Here is a 17,525-nt window from a genome sequence, read left to right as displayed (position 1 = left end):
TGTTAAAATATAAAAAAAACAAAACAATACTGAGCTAAATTAAATGCCCTTTCTAATCCATGTTAAAGGATAACAGGTAAACCCATGTGCAAGGTCAGGTAGAGGAGTTTAGGGAGGGAAAGTGAAACACAGTGAGATATGGACACAAATGTGGTCATGTGACCCTTCCTCTCTATGGACTGAACTTTTAAGGATCAGATCACACAAAACAGAAACTTCGTGCATCATTTCTCTAACTCATGCTTTTCAAAATCCATATGGACCCTTGTCACAAATAAGAGTTTAGGATGATGAAGTACACTTTAGCGGGGTAAACTTATATAGCAGTGAATGAGACACCACAGCAAATATTATTTTAGCATTCCCACTTGCTCCAACAGCAAAAGAAAAAAAAAATTTACGTTTACACGACTTTCTAAAAGAGGAGAAAAAAGAGTGATGGATTAAGGGAGTCATAAGGGAGAAAGATGCCAAATGTATTGTCACTCCCACAACAGCTGTATTAGAAACACTTTTGTAGCAGTGTCGACTTTTTTTAAATTATCATACTTTTTTTTAATTATTATAAATGGTATGGTAATAAACACGCAAAATAATGCAATTAATTTACACTAGTAATTACAAACTGAAAATAGCTAAATTTATGCTTCTTAATAAGATGGAATCACGTCATCACAGTCTGTGAAAAGGGTCCATTATTTATCTTCTACTGTGGAACAGAAAAGGAAATGTTTACAATGCTTTTTTTCCTCCATACAATGAAAGCAGACAGTGACTAGGGGCTGTAAAATACAAAGTGGACAAAAACGTCCCATAACATTAGCCATATTAACATGAAAAGCTCAGATGATGTCTTTGAGTGAGCAAAATGTAAGTCTTTATTCATTGACAACCTTCGCTTCTACTGTAGTTCTCAAATCTCATTCACATTAGCATGCATTCAAACGCTGCGTATCAAGATGCGGCAAACCTGAACATGCAGAAGCTCAAAAAACATTTGGAGTGGAAGATTTTCAATGAATAAAGACATACCGGTACATTTTAGAAGACTTATAGTCAGGGGAGTAGATTCCGGGGGGGTTGGGGGGAGGTAACCTCCTCAATAATCAAAACAAGCAAATTATGGTGTATAGCGTGTTAGCGCATTAGCGTCATGAATTCAAAATGTAAACAAGACAAATTAAACATTTTCTAATACTGCATATATATATATATTGCTTTAAATCATCATCGAGTGGTTAAAATCTTCTTTTACTGACCTCATGTGAATTCTACTTATAGAATGAGGCATAAAGTCATTGATAACACATTTTAATGTCACATTAGTTTAGGTTTTACATGTAGCGTCCTCATATTTAAATGCTCCTCTAAACGCCTCCCACAGCGGCGTGATGGGTGTCTGAATATTCGGAAACAGTATACCATTGCTCGACTGTTTAGAACTTCTTTTGACCGCTGAACGAAGAACGAACAGGAACTTCTCCGGAAGTATATCGGGCCTGTATGCAAAAGAGCTTGCTGAACAATCTGTGCCTGAAGGTTTTTCAAAAACTCTTATTTTGTGTCCCACTGAAAAAATATCAGCATACAGGTTTGAAATGACATTGAGTGAATGATGATAGAACTGTCTTTTTTGTCTGAGCTATTCCTTTAAATGAAGTTTTTCATCAACTGAAAACAATCTCATAATACTGACAAACACTTTCCTCACAATTCAGACACATGACAAAAACTACTTATATATTTAAAATGCTTACATTCAAATCTACGTAATGAAAAATCATGCAAGATTTTATAAAATACAGATCAAAATCCAATCTCTGCTGGTTTCAGAGATATTTCTGAGGCTCAGGAAGAATGAGAATATTGAGCCGCACGAGGAAGACCGTGAAATATGAAGTTCTTTTGCCAAAGCTCTACTCATTCTGAGTAAAACTTTAAAATCGCACTGTCCATTTAATATTTCAATAAAATAGCAGCTGCAACTGCCAGCACACACTGTAGAAATGGCAAATTGGTCATTAAGAAACGTGTCTCTCTTTATAAATGCAAATACCGATACCAATGAAGATAAGGCTCCTCACTGCTAAGGTTGCTACACACAACATTGTCGACATGCTTCTAAAAATAGCATGTGTAATCACTGAAATATCCAAGTTTTATTTCCTAGCGTTATTAAAAAAATTCTAATAAGACCATTTGAAGAAAGCAATGATTTATGCAGGATATTCCCCACAAAGGCGAGGCATGAAGGCCCTAGAAAGTGTTCTCCCTCAAAAGCAGTCTCCTAAAATACAACATTGCCTCACCAATTATGATGCCACCTGGCATGGCTCCACCTCAAAGATCTTTCAGAAATACTTGGAAATTTGGCTGCCTTTAAGTCACTTCAGAATGATATTGCGGGTGAGGAGCGCGAGGCTGCTTTCCACTATGAGAGACTGATTTGGGCGAAATACATTGAAACACTTGCACATTTTAAAAGTTATTTTGGATAGTATAGAAACTGTTGTATTGATCAAGTCGCGAGGGTGCTTTGAAACCGAGCAAGTCTCTCGACATCGACTATGTGTGTCAGCTTGGTTGAGATGAGACCGAGAGAGAGAGGGAGCGCAAGGGCACTTTTAACCAAAATTGGAATACATGTAGGATATTATAGACATTGTTTGTCATTCTTATCCGATATAATTAACCAATGTTTTATTTTTATTTTGTTATTTTGCTGTGGTAGCCTTTATGGCTCTTTGAAATAACTGAAATTATGTGGCGAAGTCAAATGGAATCGTTATGCAGTCAAGCTGTGCGTTTACTGAAAAATAACTGCACACCATAGAACATCTGTCAACCAATCAGAATCAAGCACTCAACAGACCCATGGTATAACAGCTGATAAACACTTTTCACCCTGTTCGTCACACAATGCTATCTTATGACATCTAAACACTTTTACTATTGCACATGACTTGTTAGGCGATTCCTTTTTAACGTTTGCATTACATAACCAACTACATTTTTAAGCTTGTTCAAGCATCATTAAATTGTACGGATGCTCAACTGATGAGCGTTGCACTTGCAATGCAAAGAACCATGGTATGAGTCCTGAAAAGAGTCGACACTAAGCCAAAAGTGTCATTTGTGGCACCACAAAAAAACGTGGTTGCGTCAGCAATTGTGTTTATCTAATTTTTGCTTTTCTGACACTATCGATTAGGTTTAGGTTTAAGGTTTAGGGTAGGGACATCTGTTTTGTTGATTTAAAACTCGATAGCGCATTAACCATAAAAACCTCATCTGTTTAGGAGAATATTTAACTCACTTTTAGCACCACACAGTGGACATTTCACTTCGGAACTGCCGCAATACTTGTAATGAACCATGAAATATCATTTTGCAAAAATGTTGCCACAGTCACGTCATTTTTATGACATCAGGCTGGATAAAATAAAATGCATCAGTTATAGACCTAATGCACAACTGTTGTTCTTTGTTTTGATGTACTAGCACTTAAAAAGCTAAACAGAGAGAAATATGACATTTACCTCCATATTATTCTGACAAAAATAACTTCAACATTCATCATAATTACAACTTCCGAACTCTTAAGTCAGAACTTTCAAGTAGGACTTAAAGGCAGCATAACTCCAGAGAGTGACATACACACTCTGAGACAACGTCCACCACAACTCGTTTACGTTTTTTTAGTTTCCTCATAATTTACTAAGTATGTGGCAATGGAAAGTGTTATCGAACTGCTCAGTTTTCGCTGGAGGAAAACAGCATTTTAGTGTGAATTTGATGCATTTTCAAACAAAAACATATTTGTGTGGACATGGCCTGTGTTTCTTAAGCATTCAAGATGAGACCGGCATCGTACATGTGTGCATTTGGGCTCTGCGCAGAACTTGGCACCACAAAATTCCCTCCTGCTCAACACGGAGGCTGGATACAATCACTTAAAGGAAGTGTAGAGAGTTTTGCCACAAGAGAGGGAGGAATATCTGCCCTGTCACAGCTAAGGCCTCAGGTCATGAGACAAGAAACCTCAGTGCGCCATCTTTGGGCAACACATCGCAATGACGTTTTCACGCTAGAGGATGCTAGCAGCTAAACACTTGCATCCCTTCCTCATCGCTGAGGTTCACACACCCTCCTTCATAGTCAAGCTCGTCTAGCTCCAGGCTGCCGAACGAGAACTTGTTTCTGGGAAGGGGGGATGAGTTACGGGGGACTGGATTTTCAAACCCTAGCGAAAGGCTGCAGGAGCCAGTAGACTCAGCCTCCTCAGAGTCGCTAGTGTCTGTGCCGCTACTAGTGGAGCCATCAATCATCTGCACTGCGCTACATCGGCGGTGTGGGGAGCTCGGCTTGAGATTGGCCTTGCCGGGAGGCGCGAGCCCATTGGCTAGCATTCGGCGCTCCAGCATTGCCATTCGCTCGGCACGGGAGAGAACAGGAGGATGGGGTTGACTCGATATTCGCGCGTTTGTTTCTAACTGGCTATTTTGCGACTTGCTTGTGGGGTGATTCATGATCGGAGAACAGCTACTAAAAAGTCCAGCCCTTTCCTCTCGAAAACCTGCTTTTGAACTAAAGCTCCGCCCGGTGTGTCCATTATACTGGCCGTGGCATAGTGAGCTGGTCCTGTGAATTGAGGAGGGGGCGGGGCTAGAGGTCAGGCTCCGGGTGCCTGTGTGGTGGTTTATGGAGCTTTTTGCGGTCAACTCATCCAACAGTGTACTATGTAGCATTCCACGTAGTGGAGCCCTGCCTCCAAAAAATGACAACTCAAAAAAACTACCACTTTGATTCGGAGAGGAGGGGCTGGGATAGCTGTGGGCAGGGCTTTCGGCTTGGCTTATTGCGGAAAGAGATGGAGACTCTTTCTGCCTGAATTTGCCTAAGTATCTGTTGTGCTGAAGTGGGTGGGGCAAACCAAAACTTGCACCGTGACTGGCAGCGCTGTCAGAGTAGCTGTCACGTGTATGCGAGTGTGACCTGCTGACCCGACCTCTGACCTCGTGTTCACTAAACTCTGCATCACTGCAGTCAATGTATGGGATGGATGAGCTGCTGCCTTTAGCTGCACGGGACGCCAGACCTGCTCGATCGACGGACTGATGTTTAGCTGCCGGACTTCTGTTGCCCTCTTGAACAGGGTACGTTTGGTCACTGCATTCGTTGCGCTGGGTTGATGGGGAGGAGTTTCCACATGCTCTTAAAACAGCAGAATCTTCTGAGCTCACTAACAATGAGCCCTCCCAGCTCTGCTTCCCAGCCTGAGAGAGGGAGAGACAAACTTATGAGTCATTCATCAGTAATTAAAGGAATGTTCCGGGTTTATTACAAGTTCAGCTGCATTTGTGGCATAATGTTAATGTATCATACAAAAGTTACTGGGTTTACATTATCATGACATATCAAGTTGAATGATTGAGTATACAGTATGTTATATGGGTAACACTTTACAATAAGTTTCCAGTCATTAACATTAGTTAATGCCTTAGGTATCATCAGTGTTGGGTGTAATCTGATTTCAAAGTAATTATTTACTGTAATCTAATTACTCTTCTAGTTAAAAGTAGTGTTTTGCATTACAATTTAAATTCTAGTAATCAGATTAAGTTCATTACTTATTTAGAATAGATTTAAAACATGAATTAGGTTCATATGTACAGTACGTTTGTTTGCATTTCTGTGACCGCTAAAGGAACAAAGCCAATGAAAAAGGAGGAAATAGACATTTTGAATTTGTTGAGCGGAAAAACTAAAATCTTTCGGTGAAAAGTGTTTTAGAAAGAATTGCAAAGGCATTAGAAATGTGATTATTTTTTCATGAGGCAATCATCAAAGTTGTCTAATTACAGTTTTTTAGAGAAGTAATTAGTCATTTGTAGTGGATTACTATGTTTTTATTTTTGAGTAACTAACTATGAACTAACAATGAACATGTGTATGTGTATATGTACGTATGCTGTTATATGTTAAATCTTGTGGCTATGTTTTTGAAACAGTGCGTAATTCAACATTTATTGTCTTGCCCCATGTACTTCCATTGTAAGTGGCTTACTGTTACTGCAATTTTTGCTTTATTGTTTTTTTTTTATAAACTGAGGCTTGAATCAAATTTGTTTCTTTGATAATTGCCATTATGCCACAAACACTCAGTAGAGCTTAAAGCTGATGTATTGAATTTTAAATGTTAAATTACTTTTTTTATCATATCTTATAAGTAAGCCATTAGTAGACTGATTTCCCTGAAAAATGTAAACACTGTGTCTTGTTGTCAAAATATGCTAATGTTTGATTCCAGAAATATTGGAATCAACTCTGATTCCGATTCCTGGCTTCAAATTCATTTTCTCGATTTATTTTTTTCTCGAGGCAAAATTTAATCCCCTAATAAACAGCGCAATATAAAGAGTTCTTTACACTATTTATGATAGTGTAAATGACAAAAAGGTCTTGACTCAGTTTTCTATTAATTATTTATTAATTTTAGACTTGTTTTATGAGTGCAGTCCATTTTAAATCTGTAACTTGAATAAGTGCTGTCAAGGCTTCTGGAACGTGTAGTAGTTTAGGGGTCGAATAAAAACACTGTTCGAACATATCACACCCCTGAGCAGAGTCGATTCCCCCGTGCGGAGTCAACTCGAGTTTTGGAGTCGATTCCAAGCTTGGGTGTCTTTTTGGAATCAACTCCTAGCCCTAGTGTCTCAGAAATGACAGACATCAGCTTTAACTTGTATTGAACCTGGAACATTACATTAAAATATCTCTTTTAGTTTGGAATGACTTGAAAATATGTATATGTGGTGACACTAACTTGGTTTGGCACTTGTTGATGCAGTGCACAAGGTAGAGATGACAGGCTACTGTTGAACTGCACTCTACTATGTTTCCTTAAAGAGAAAACAACAAACACACACACACACACACACACACTATAAATCAGACAGTCTTTTAAGTTTGTACCCAAGAAAAGAAACAGTAGTGGTGAATTCTTACTGTCTATATTCCATACAAGAGCAGACCAGACTCACCTATCAAATGGCAGTTTTTTAAACTCATTTTCCTTCACGTAATCTATCACCTGCTTCTGTGTCCGACCACTGCAGAAAAGAGGGGAATGAGGTTGTTATTAGTGCAAAAGCAAAACAATGTACAAAATTGCCATTGTTCTACACACTTATTAGAATTATAATTTTCATTTGATGAAAAACTGAATTTTCCTTGCCATTTTAGTAAACGAGTTCAATGTACACTTTTTCGTTATTAACATTTTTATTGATTCCATTCATAAAAAACCAATAGACATCATGATGGCGACGCGGATGGCCGCCTCAGTGTGGAGCGCTTCTATTGTTTTGTTATTTTTGTTTGTTTGTCCTGTGTTTAGTAATCTTTTTTCAGTCAGTTTTACCAAAGACGAACTGCTGAACATTCGACAGCATACACCAGTCAATCTTTTACCGGATTTTGAATATTCGGACGTTTTGTTCGACATTTTAGTCGGAGGCGCGGCTGTGTTGTTTAAACGCGCTATGAGAAGCAGGCAAGGGAGACGAGCAGGCGCGCTGGTCAAACTCCATCAGCGGGGCTTTCGAACAACGCTGCCGAGCATTCAACTAGCGAATCTCCGCTCTCTCCCTAACAAAACGGACGAACTACATCTCCTCACCAGCACAAACAAGGACTTTTCAAACTCTGCTGCCTTGTGCTTCACAGAAATCTGGCTGAGTGAAGCCATTCCGGACAGCGCATTACATCTGCCAGGCTTTCAGCTGTTCAGAGAGGATCACATTGCGGAGTTAACGGGGAAAACGAGGGGCAGTGGAACATGCTTTTACATCAATGAAAGTTGGTGTACAGATGTAACAATGTTAAAGAAGATGTGCTGTCCTAATTTGGAAGCGCTCTTTATTAACTGTGAGCCTTTCTACTTGTTGTGGGAGTTTTCCTCGTTTATTTTGGTGAGTGTGTATATCGTGCCAAACGCGTTTTTGAATGCCACACAGCAACAGCTGGCTGATCAAATCACAGACACGGAACAAAAATACCCGGACTCAGTTATTATTATTCTTGGGGATTTTAACAAAGCAAACCTCACATGTGAACTGTCCAAATACAAACAGCACATTACATGCTCATTACATATACTAGAACATTGCTACACAACAATAAAGGATGCATATCGCTCTGTTCCTAAAGCAGCTTTGGGACTATCTGATCACTGTCTGGTTCATCTTCTTCCAACCTACAGACAGAAATTAAAATCTGCTAAGCTTGTATTAAGGACTGTAAAGAGATGGACCAATGAAGCAGAGCTGGAACTACAAGCCTGCATTGACTGCACTGGTTGGAGTGTGTTTTCGGCTGTAGACACCAATCTGGACGAGCTCACAGATACTGTTACATCATATTTCAGTTTTTGTGAGGATATGTGCATTCCTACTAGGACTTATTTAACATTTAACAACGACAAACCATGGTTTACAGCAGAACTCAGGCAGCTTTGTCAGGCCAAAGATGATGCTTACAGAGTTGGGGATAAAGTCTTGTACAATAAGGCCAGGAACACACTGAATAAAGGAATCAGAGTGGCTAAAAGAAGATACTCTGAGAAGCTGAAAAACAAGTTTTCAGCTAATGACCCTCAGTGTGGAGTGGCATGAAACAACTTAGGAATTACAGGACTCCTACCCCCAACCCTGTGGTGGACCAACAACTGGCTGACGACCTGGATGTGTTCTACTGTAGATTTGAAAGGCCCAATCTCACACCCCACACCCACTCTGACCTTCACTTCACACAAACACCAACACCTCCTGCAACCCCCCTCCTCCCCCATCCTGCTACTCAACCTGCACTTAAGATCTGTGAAGATGATGTGAGCCGCGTCTTTCGACAACAAAGGATAAGGAAAGCACAGGGCCCAGATGGCGTTTCACCTGCATGTCTTAGATCCTGTGCTAACCAGCTGGCCCCCATCTTCACACATATCTTCAATAGATCACTGGAGCAGTGTGAAGTCCCATGCTGCTTCAAACATTCCACTATCATCCCCATCCCAAAGAAACCAAAAATCACAGGACTTAATGACTACAGACCTGTCGCCCTGACGTCTGTGGTCATGAAATTATTTGAGAGACTGGTGTTGGCCCACCTGAAGAACATCACTGGATCCTTTCTAGATCCCTTTCAATTATCGAGCAAACAGGTCTGTGGATGATGCAGTCAACATGGGATTGCATCATATCCTGCAACATCTGGACAGACCAGGGACATATGCAAGGATCCTTTTTGTGGACTTCAGCTCAGCTTTCAACACCATCATCCCAGCTATACTCCAGAATAAATTACACCAACTCTCTGTTCCCATGTCTATCTGTCAGTGGATTACCAGCTTTCTGACGGAAAAGCAGCAGCTTGTGAGATGGGGAAACTCACTTCCAGCACCTGTGCAATCAGCACTGGTGACCCCCAGGGATGTGTGCTCTCCCTACTACTCTTCTCCCTCTACACCAATGACTGCATCACCAAGGACTCCTCTGTCAAGCTCCTGAAGTTTGCAGATGACACCACTGTCATCGGCCTCATCCGAGATGACGATGAGTCTGCATACAGAAGGGAGGTTAAACAGCTGGCTGTCTGGTGCATTCAAAACAACCTTGAGCTGAACATGCTCAAAACGGTGGAGATGATTTTGGACTTTAGGAGGAACACCCCAACACTGACCCCCCTCACCATTCTAAACAGCACTGTGGCAGCAGTGGAGTCATTCAGGTTTCTGGGCACTACCAACTCACAGGACCTGAAGTGGAAGACCCACATTGACTCCATTGTGAAAAAGGCCCAGCAGAGGTTGTACTTCCTTTGCCAGCTGAGGAAATTCAACCTACCACAGGCACTGCTGATACAGTTCTACTCAGCAGTCACTGAGTCTGTCCTCTGCACTTCAATAACTGTCTGGTTTGGTTCAGCTATGAAATCAGATATCAGAAGACTACAAAGGACAGTTCGGACTCCTGAGAGGATTATTGGTTGCCCCCTGCCCCCCTTCAAGAACTATACACTTCCAGAGTGAGGAAAAAGGCTGGAAAAATGCACCCTGCCCACTACCTTTTTGAACTGTTGCCTTCTGGCCGACGCTTCAGAGCTCTGAGCACCAGAACCGTCAGGCACAGGAACAGTTTTTTCCCTCAGGCTATCATCTCATGAACTGTTAAATTGCCCCATTGAGCAATAACTATGTGCAATACACAGTTTAGTCTTTCTTATATTTATCCAAAACATCCAACCTCTTCTGCCATTTCATTCCTCTGGGGAAAAAAAAACAAAAAAAACATTACACTGTACATAACAGATTAGATTTGCACTACCCATGTGCATGTGTGTATGTATGTACAGGTGCATCTCAATAAATTAGAATGTCGTGGAAAAGTTCATTTATTTCAGTAATTCAACTCAAATTGTGAAACTCTTGTAATAAATAAATTCAATGCACACAGACTGAAGTAGTTTAAGTCTTTGGTTCTTTTAATTGTGATGACTTTGGCTCACATTTAACAAAAACCCACCAATTCACTATCTCAAAAAATTAGAATATGGTGACATGCCAATCAGCTAATCAACTCAAAACACCTGCAAAGGTTTCCTGAGCCTTCAAAATGGTCTCTCAGTTTGGTTCACTAGGCTACACAATCACGGGGAAGACTGCTGATCTGACAGTTGTCCAGAAGACAATCATTGACACCCTTCACAAGGAGGGTAAGCCACAAACATTCATTGCCAAAGAAGCTGGCTGTTCACAGAGTGCTGTATCCAAGCATGTTAACAGAAAGTTGAGTGGAAAGAAAAAGTGTGGAAGAAAAAGATGCACAACCAACCGAGAGAACCACAGCCTTATGAGAATTATCAAGCAAAATCGATTCAAGAATTTGGGTGAACTTCACAAGGAATGGACTGAGGCTGGGGTCAAGGCATCAAGAGCCACCACACACAGACGTGTCAAGGAATTTGGCTACAGTTGTTGTATTCCTCTTGTTAAGCCACTCTTGAACCACAGACAACGTCAGAGGCGTCTTACCTGGGCTAAGGAGAAGAAGAACTGGACTGTTGCCCAGTGGTCCAAAGTCCTCTTTTCAGATGAGAGCAAGTTTTGTATTTCATTTGGAAACCAAGGTCCTAGAGTCTGGAGGAAGGGTGGAGAAGCTCATAGCCCAAGTTGCTTGAAGTCCAGTGTTAAGTTTCCACAGTCTGTGATGATTTGGGGTGCAATGTCATCTGCTGGTGTTGGTCCATTGTGTTTTTTGAAAACCAAAGTCACTGCACCCGTTTACCAAGAAATTTTGGAGCACTTCATGCTTCCTTGTGCTGACCAGCTTTTTAAAGATGCTGATTTCATTTTCCAGCAGGATTTGGCACCTGCCCACACTGCCAAAAGCACCAAAAGTTGGTTAAATGACCATGGTGTTGGTGTGCTTGACTGGCCAGCAAACTCACCAGACCTGAACCCCATAGAGAATCTATGGGGTATTGTCAAGAGGAAAATGAGAAACAAGAGACCAAAAAATGCAGATGAGCTGAAGGCCACTGTCAAAGAAACCTGGGCTTCCATACCACCACAGCAGTGCCACAAACTGATCACCTCCATGCCACGCCGAATTGAGGCAGTAATTAAAGCAAAAGGAGCCCCTACCAAGTATTGAGTACATATACAGTAAATGAACATACTTTCCAGAAGGCCAACAATTCACTAAAAATGTTTTTTTTATTGGTCTTATGATGTATTCTAATTTTTTGAGAGAGTGAATTGGTGGGTTTTTGTTAAATGTGAGCCAAAATCATCACAATTAAAAGAACCAAAGACTAAAACTACTTCAGTCTGTGTGCATTAAATTTATTTAATACACAAGTTTCACAATTTGAGTTGAATTACTGAAATAAATGAACTTTTCCACGACATTCTAATTTATTGAGATGCACCTGTATGTGTGTGTCTGTACGTATGTGTATAATTATTTATTTTTTATTTTTTATTATTATCTATGTCTTGCTGCTGTTTTTGTATTGTTTTTGTATTGTTGTACACTGGAAACTCCTGTCACCAAGACAAATTCCTTGTATGTGCAAGCATACTTGGCAATAAAGCTCATTCTGATTCTGATTCTGAATAGACACAACATAAAATACAGAATCAGATATATAAATTAAACCCTTCCCCCCGAACATCCCCCCCACCCGACACAAACACGCATTACAGTGGTCTCTTACAATTATAGCAAAAAATTAGAAACAAACTAAAAAAAAAAAATACTGTCAAAAAGCAAGAGTGCACATACACATCAAACTGAAAATAAAAAATAAACAATCCCTCTATACTGCCCCTCCCCGAGAACCCTCCAAAAAATCAAAATATCCACCCCACTTCCTATTAAACAAATCCCACTTTCCTAACCTTCTGAAGATTGCCTCCTCAAATGCCGCAACCTCGCTCATCTCCCCGCACCACTCCTGAAACGAGGGTGCCCCAGCCGTCTTCGACCACCTGAGTATTATTCGCCTGGCCACCATAACTCCGGCCAGGACCCAACCTCTCAAGTGGCTATCCCCAAAATGTATTACTTCCCCATCACCCAAAATGCAGAGTCTGGGGCAAAATGAAAACCTTGTGTCCAACACATCACACATAAATCCCTGAATCTTTAACCAAAATTCCTGTATTTTAACACATCCCCAAAAAACATGGGTTGTGTCCCCGTCTTCTGATTGGAATCGCCAGCAGGTGGGTGTGTCTTTAAGACCAAGCCTATACAATCTAGAGGGGGTCCAATATAATCGATTCAAAATCTTAAATTGCATCAGACGCACCCTCGAATCTCTAGATGTAGACTTGATGTTTTTTAGAATCTTAGCCCACACTCCCTCCTCCAATACCAAATTTAAATCTCTCTCCCATAATCTCTTGAGAGAAGCTGAAGCTCCATCCCCCAGACTCTGAATTAACAGGGAGTAATACACTGATGCCTCATGACCTTTTCCAAAAGCAATAATCACCACTTCTAGAGTATCTGCCCTTTTAGGTGGGTGTATGCTACTCCCAAAAATAGTACAAAGCAGATGGCACAGCTGTAAGTACCTGAAGAACTGAGATCTGGGAATCCTGAAATGTTGGACCAATTTTCAAAGGATCTCAACACACTACTCTCATATAGGTCACCGAGTGTATTAACACCCCTCTCAATCCACTCCGACCAACAGAAAGGGAACTCACCAATACGCAACTTTGGGTTTAGCCATATGCTTGAGGCAACATTTAAATAAATGTCTGAATTATACATTCTGGACACTTTTGTCTATAGCGCGTCCAGATGCAAGATAATTGGGTGCAACTTCTCCAATTAGTTTAATAGAAAGGCTTTGTAATAGTAAAATAGGGGCAATACATTTCTGTTCAATTCCAAACCAGGAAGGAGCTCTCTCAGGTGGAAGTGACCAATGAGCTAAATGTCTGAGACCGAACGCATAATAATAAAACAAAATCTTGTGTAGGCTTAGCCCACCTTTGTCAATTGGCCTATGTAACTTACTGAAATGTAACCTGGGACGCTTTCCATTCCAAATGAAGGACTTCGCTATACTATCAAATTGCTTAAAATAAGAGAGTGAGACATCTACAGGGAGAGATTGTAGTAGGTAGTTGAATTTTGGAATACAATTCATTTTAATAACATTAACCTTCCCAATCATTGATAAATGTAATGAAGCCCACCTGTCCACATCATTCGAAAACCTTTTTATTAAGGGGTCAAAATTAACACTAAATAAATCAGACAAATTTGCTGGGAATAAAATTCCCAAATACTTAATTTCCTGTTTAGGCCACTGGAAGGCCCCCGGCTGAAAAGCCGTTATTGGGCAGTACACTGTCAAAGCCAAAGCTTCGGATTTAGAACATTTGACTTTGTCTCCTGAGAATTTGGAAAAGGAATTAATAATTCTGTGGAGGCAAGGCATAGATCTAGTGGGGTCAGAGATGAAAAATAAAATATCCTCTGCGTAAAGTAAAAGCTTATGCGCCATATTTCCCGCAATCACCCCTGGAAAATCATCCTCCTTTCTTATGTTTTCTTGCTAATGGTTCCAGGGCAAGACAGAACAATAATGGGGAAAGAGGGCAACCCTGCCGGGTGCCCCTATCCAGAGTAAAATAATCTGAAATTAGTCCATTTGTTTGTACCGCCGCTACAGGGTGTCTATAAAGTAGCTTAATCCAACCAATAAAAGTACTCCCGAACCCATACATTTCCAAAATCTTAAAACGATAATCCCATTCTACCATATCAAATGCCTTTTCGGTGTCAAGTGAGATGGCAGCGACCGGAGATTGTTCATTTGCTACTGACCACATGATATTGATGAGATGCCTAATGTTATCAGAAGAGCTACGGCCTCGAATAAACCTCACCTGATCTATATGTATAAGAGGTGTCATAACTTAACTTAATCGATTAGCCAGAATTTTTGAATTTTTTTTTACATCTAGCTGAATCAGGGAAATTGGATGGTAACTTTTACACTCGCTTGGATCTTTGTCCTTTTTAAGAATCAGACTGATCCGGGCTTGTGTCATGGTTGGTGGGAGCTTTCCATTCTTTAATGATTCAGTATAAACTTCTAGCAAATGTGGAGCCAGTTCTGTAGCATAAGATTTGAAAAACTCAGCGGCAAAGCCGTCAGGCCCCTGAGCCTTGCCTGTAGGTAAGGCCTTAATAACCTCACCAAGCTCCTCCAAGCTTATCTCAGAATCAAGAGAATTTATTTGCTCAGTCGTCAGTTTAGGGAGATCTAATGGTTCCACAAAGTTTCTAATATCTTCATCAGTAGATGAAGACGTGGAACTATAGAGATCAGAGTAGAATTCTTTAAAAGCATTATTAATATCAATGGCCGAGGTAAATATTTCACCACCAGCAGATTTCACTGAGGGAATGGTAGGAAAAGACTCTCTCTGCTTTATATACAGTATCTAGCCAAAAGTTTTCCTGCTTTGTCCCCCAACTCAAAGTATGACTGTCCTGACCTGAATAGCCAAAACTCCACTTTCCACGACAAATTAGTATTATATCTGTATTTCAGTCGGGTCAATTCTCTGAGGCCATCAGATGACAAACGGCACTTCAGCTCTGCCTCTGCATTTTTAATATTTCCTTCCAACTCCACAAGTTCTCGTGCTTTGGATTTTTTGGTGAATGAGGCATACTGTATGATCTGACCCCTAAGAACCGCCTTAAGTGCCTCCCAAGCCACACCCACAGAGGATACTGAGGACCAGTTGGTCTCCATATAAACATTGATTTCAGTCTTTAACATTTGTTGGAAATCAGGATTTTTCAAAAGGGACACATTAAGGCGCCAACTATATGATTTCTTTTTCTCTGTATATGGCAACACCTCTAAACTCACCAGGGCATGATCTGAGACTAAGATATTTCCAATTGAGCAATCAACAACAGATGAAATGAGGGATTTGGATCTAAAAAAAAAAAATCTATTCTAGAATAAATCTTATGGACTGATGAAAAAAATGTATAGTCCCTACCAGATGGGTTCAAAAGTCTCCAAATATCCATAAGACACATCCTGTGAAGCGTCAATGTTGCTCTAGGGGGTTTACACACTTTTGCTTCACTGTGATCAAGGACTGAGTCCATCAAAAGATTAAAGTCTCCTCCCAATATTATATCATGAGGGGTACCAGCAGTTTGCAGCATCCCTTCAAGATCTATTAAAAAGCACTGATCAGCGTTAGGTGCGTAAATATTAGCCAAAATCAACCTTTGCCATTGAATTTCAGTTAAAACAATAATGACTTTCCCTCATTTATCTTTAGTCTGTTTGAGACATTTGAATTGTAGATGTTTATTAATCAATATAATGACTCGCTTGCTCTTACTTGAGCCAGCACTAAAAAAAAAATATGTCCACCCCATATCTTCCCAAATTTTTCAGCTTCCTGCAGGGAGAGATGTGTTTCTTGAAGAAACACTATATCATATTTCTTACATTTAAGAAAAGTAATAACCTTCCTTCTTTTTATGGGGTGCCCCAACCCATTTACATTCCAAGAGATAGTACACTCATATTAACATCTGACATTTTGATATGTAGTAGAAAAAATAAATTGTGTGTCAAAAACAAAATTATACCCCATTAGGTAAACAATCAAACCCCGAACTTCCCCCCGAACAAAACAAACAGAAAAAAGAAAAACGCGCACATTAACCCCGTGCACGAAAGCGCCAACCGGCGACAATCCCTCTAAACTCAAAAGGTCCATGAACGCCCACGAGCCCCCACGACAACTTCGCCATCGGATTGCTCATTTTCATAACAGAAAATACTTTGTAAAATAAACCCCAGCTAATAGGAAGAATGAACACAAAGAACGTGTAGATTCATTCACAGAAATGTCTCAAAGGTGTGATCTTTCACAAAACAAATTCCAGCTGATATAAAATCATTCAGATTCCTCGGACAGACAAATGAATGTTCAGTGAGCTGGCTATCATGAGTTCAGCGGATGACGTAATCATTCCAGTGTCCCGTAAAAATACTCAACAAAACAAACTCCAGCCAGCAGGAGGAATAAGCACGAAGAACGAACAGATTAATCCACAGCTGTTCCAAAGGAATGTTATTCAATAGAACAAGCTCCAGCCGCTAGGCAGAACCAATACAAAAAGAAACAAAACCGGCATCCCGGTTCCCCGGATGGTCGAGTCAATTCACTCGGTGGCCGCATAAAAGTATATACCATGACTTACACAATCCATCAACTTTATAAAAGACATCCTTTGTGTGAGCATGTAGATATTTTGTGGTCATCCATAGTGTCCACTCTCAAACTGGCCAGGAACATCAATGCAAATGTAATCTTCCGTCAATGCAAAAGTTTCTTTAAGGAAAAGTGTTATTCACAAAAACTCCAGCCGCTCGGCGGAGCCAACGCAAAAAGAAAAAAGAAACCAAAATGACGCCCAGCTTCCTCAAAAGCCAGAGTAAGTACAGCGAGTCGACCCACTCACATGAGAAACACCCAATCGTTTACTCACCCATTGATTCAATAAAAGACATTGCCTGATTGGGACATATAAATACTTTGTGACCATCCGTCGTTTCTATTCTCAGTTTGGCCGGAAACATCAGAGCAAAAGTGATCTTTTGCTGATGTAAGAGTTTCTTACATTCCTTGAACCCATCGCGTTTCTCTCTTGTTGAACTAGCAAAGTCTGGGAACAAGAACATATTATGGTTCTTCCAAGAAAGCTTCCCTTTGCTCCTCGCCTGGCGCAACAGAAGATCTTTATCGGATGATCTCAGAAATCTGGCCAGAATCGATCGGGGCCTATCTCCCTCAGCAAATCTGTGAACTGGGACTCTGTGAGCTCGCTCGATTTCCAGCTTGTGGCCTGTTATGTCGAGCAGACTCGGGAAAAGCTTGTCTAGAAATTTCACCATAT

General features: G+C 40.5%; 1 protein-coding gene across 3 annotated transcripts in view; it reads right to left on the bottom strand.

Annotated features, from left to right (window-relative positions):
- LOC127447260 (FERM, ARHGEF and pleckstrin domain-containing protein 1-like) overlaps window positions 1-17,525 on the bottom strand; it is a 137,750-nt gene that overhangs the window by 31,843 nt on the left and 88,382 nt on the right. For all 3 annotated transcript variants that reach the window (XR_007898364.1, XM_051709025.1, XM_051709026.1), the window contains exons 11-13: window positions 7,044-7,112; window positions 6,827-6,902; window positions 5,099-5,276 (exon numbers count right to left, since the gene is read on the bottom strand). Coding sequence is in view for 2 of the 3 variants with exons in the window: in XM_051709025.1 (XP_051564985.1) it covers window positions 5,099-5,276; window positions 6,827-6,902; window positions 7,044-7,112 (323 nt within the window). In the remaining variant the exon portion in view is untranslated. The remainder of the gene's footprint in view (window positions 1-5,098; window positions 5,277-6,826; window positions 6,903-7,043; window positions 7,113-17,525) is intronic.

Source organism: Myxocyprinus asiaticus, chromosome 10, assembly GCF_019703515.2.
Source record: "Myxocyprinus asiaticus isolate MX2 ecotype Aquarium Trade chromosome 10, UBuf_Myxa_2, whole genome shotgun sequence".
NCBI classification, from domain to species: domain Eukaryota; kingdom Metazoa; phylum Chordata; class Actinopteri; order Cypriniformes; family Catostomidae; genus Myxocyprinus; species Myxocyprinus asiaticus.
This window is presented reverse-complemented; position numbering and strand designations above follow the sequence as displayed.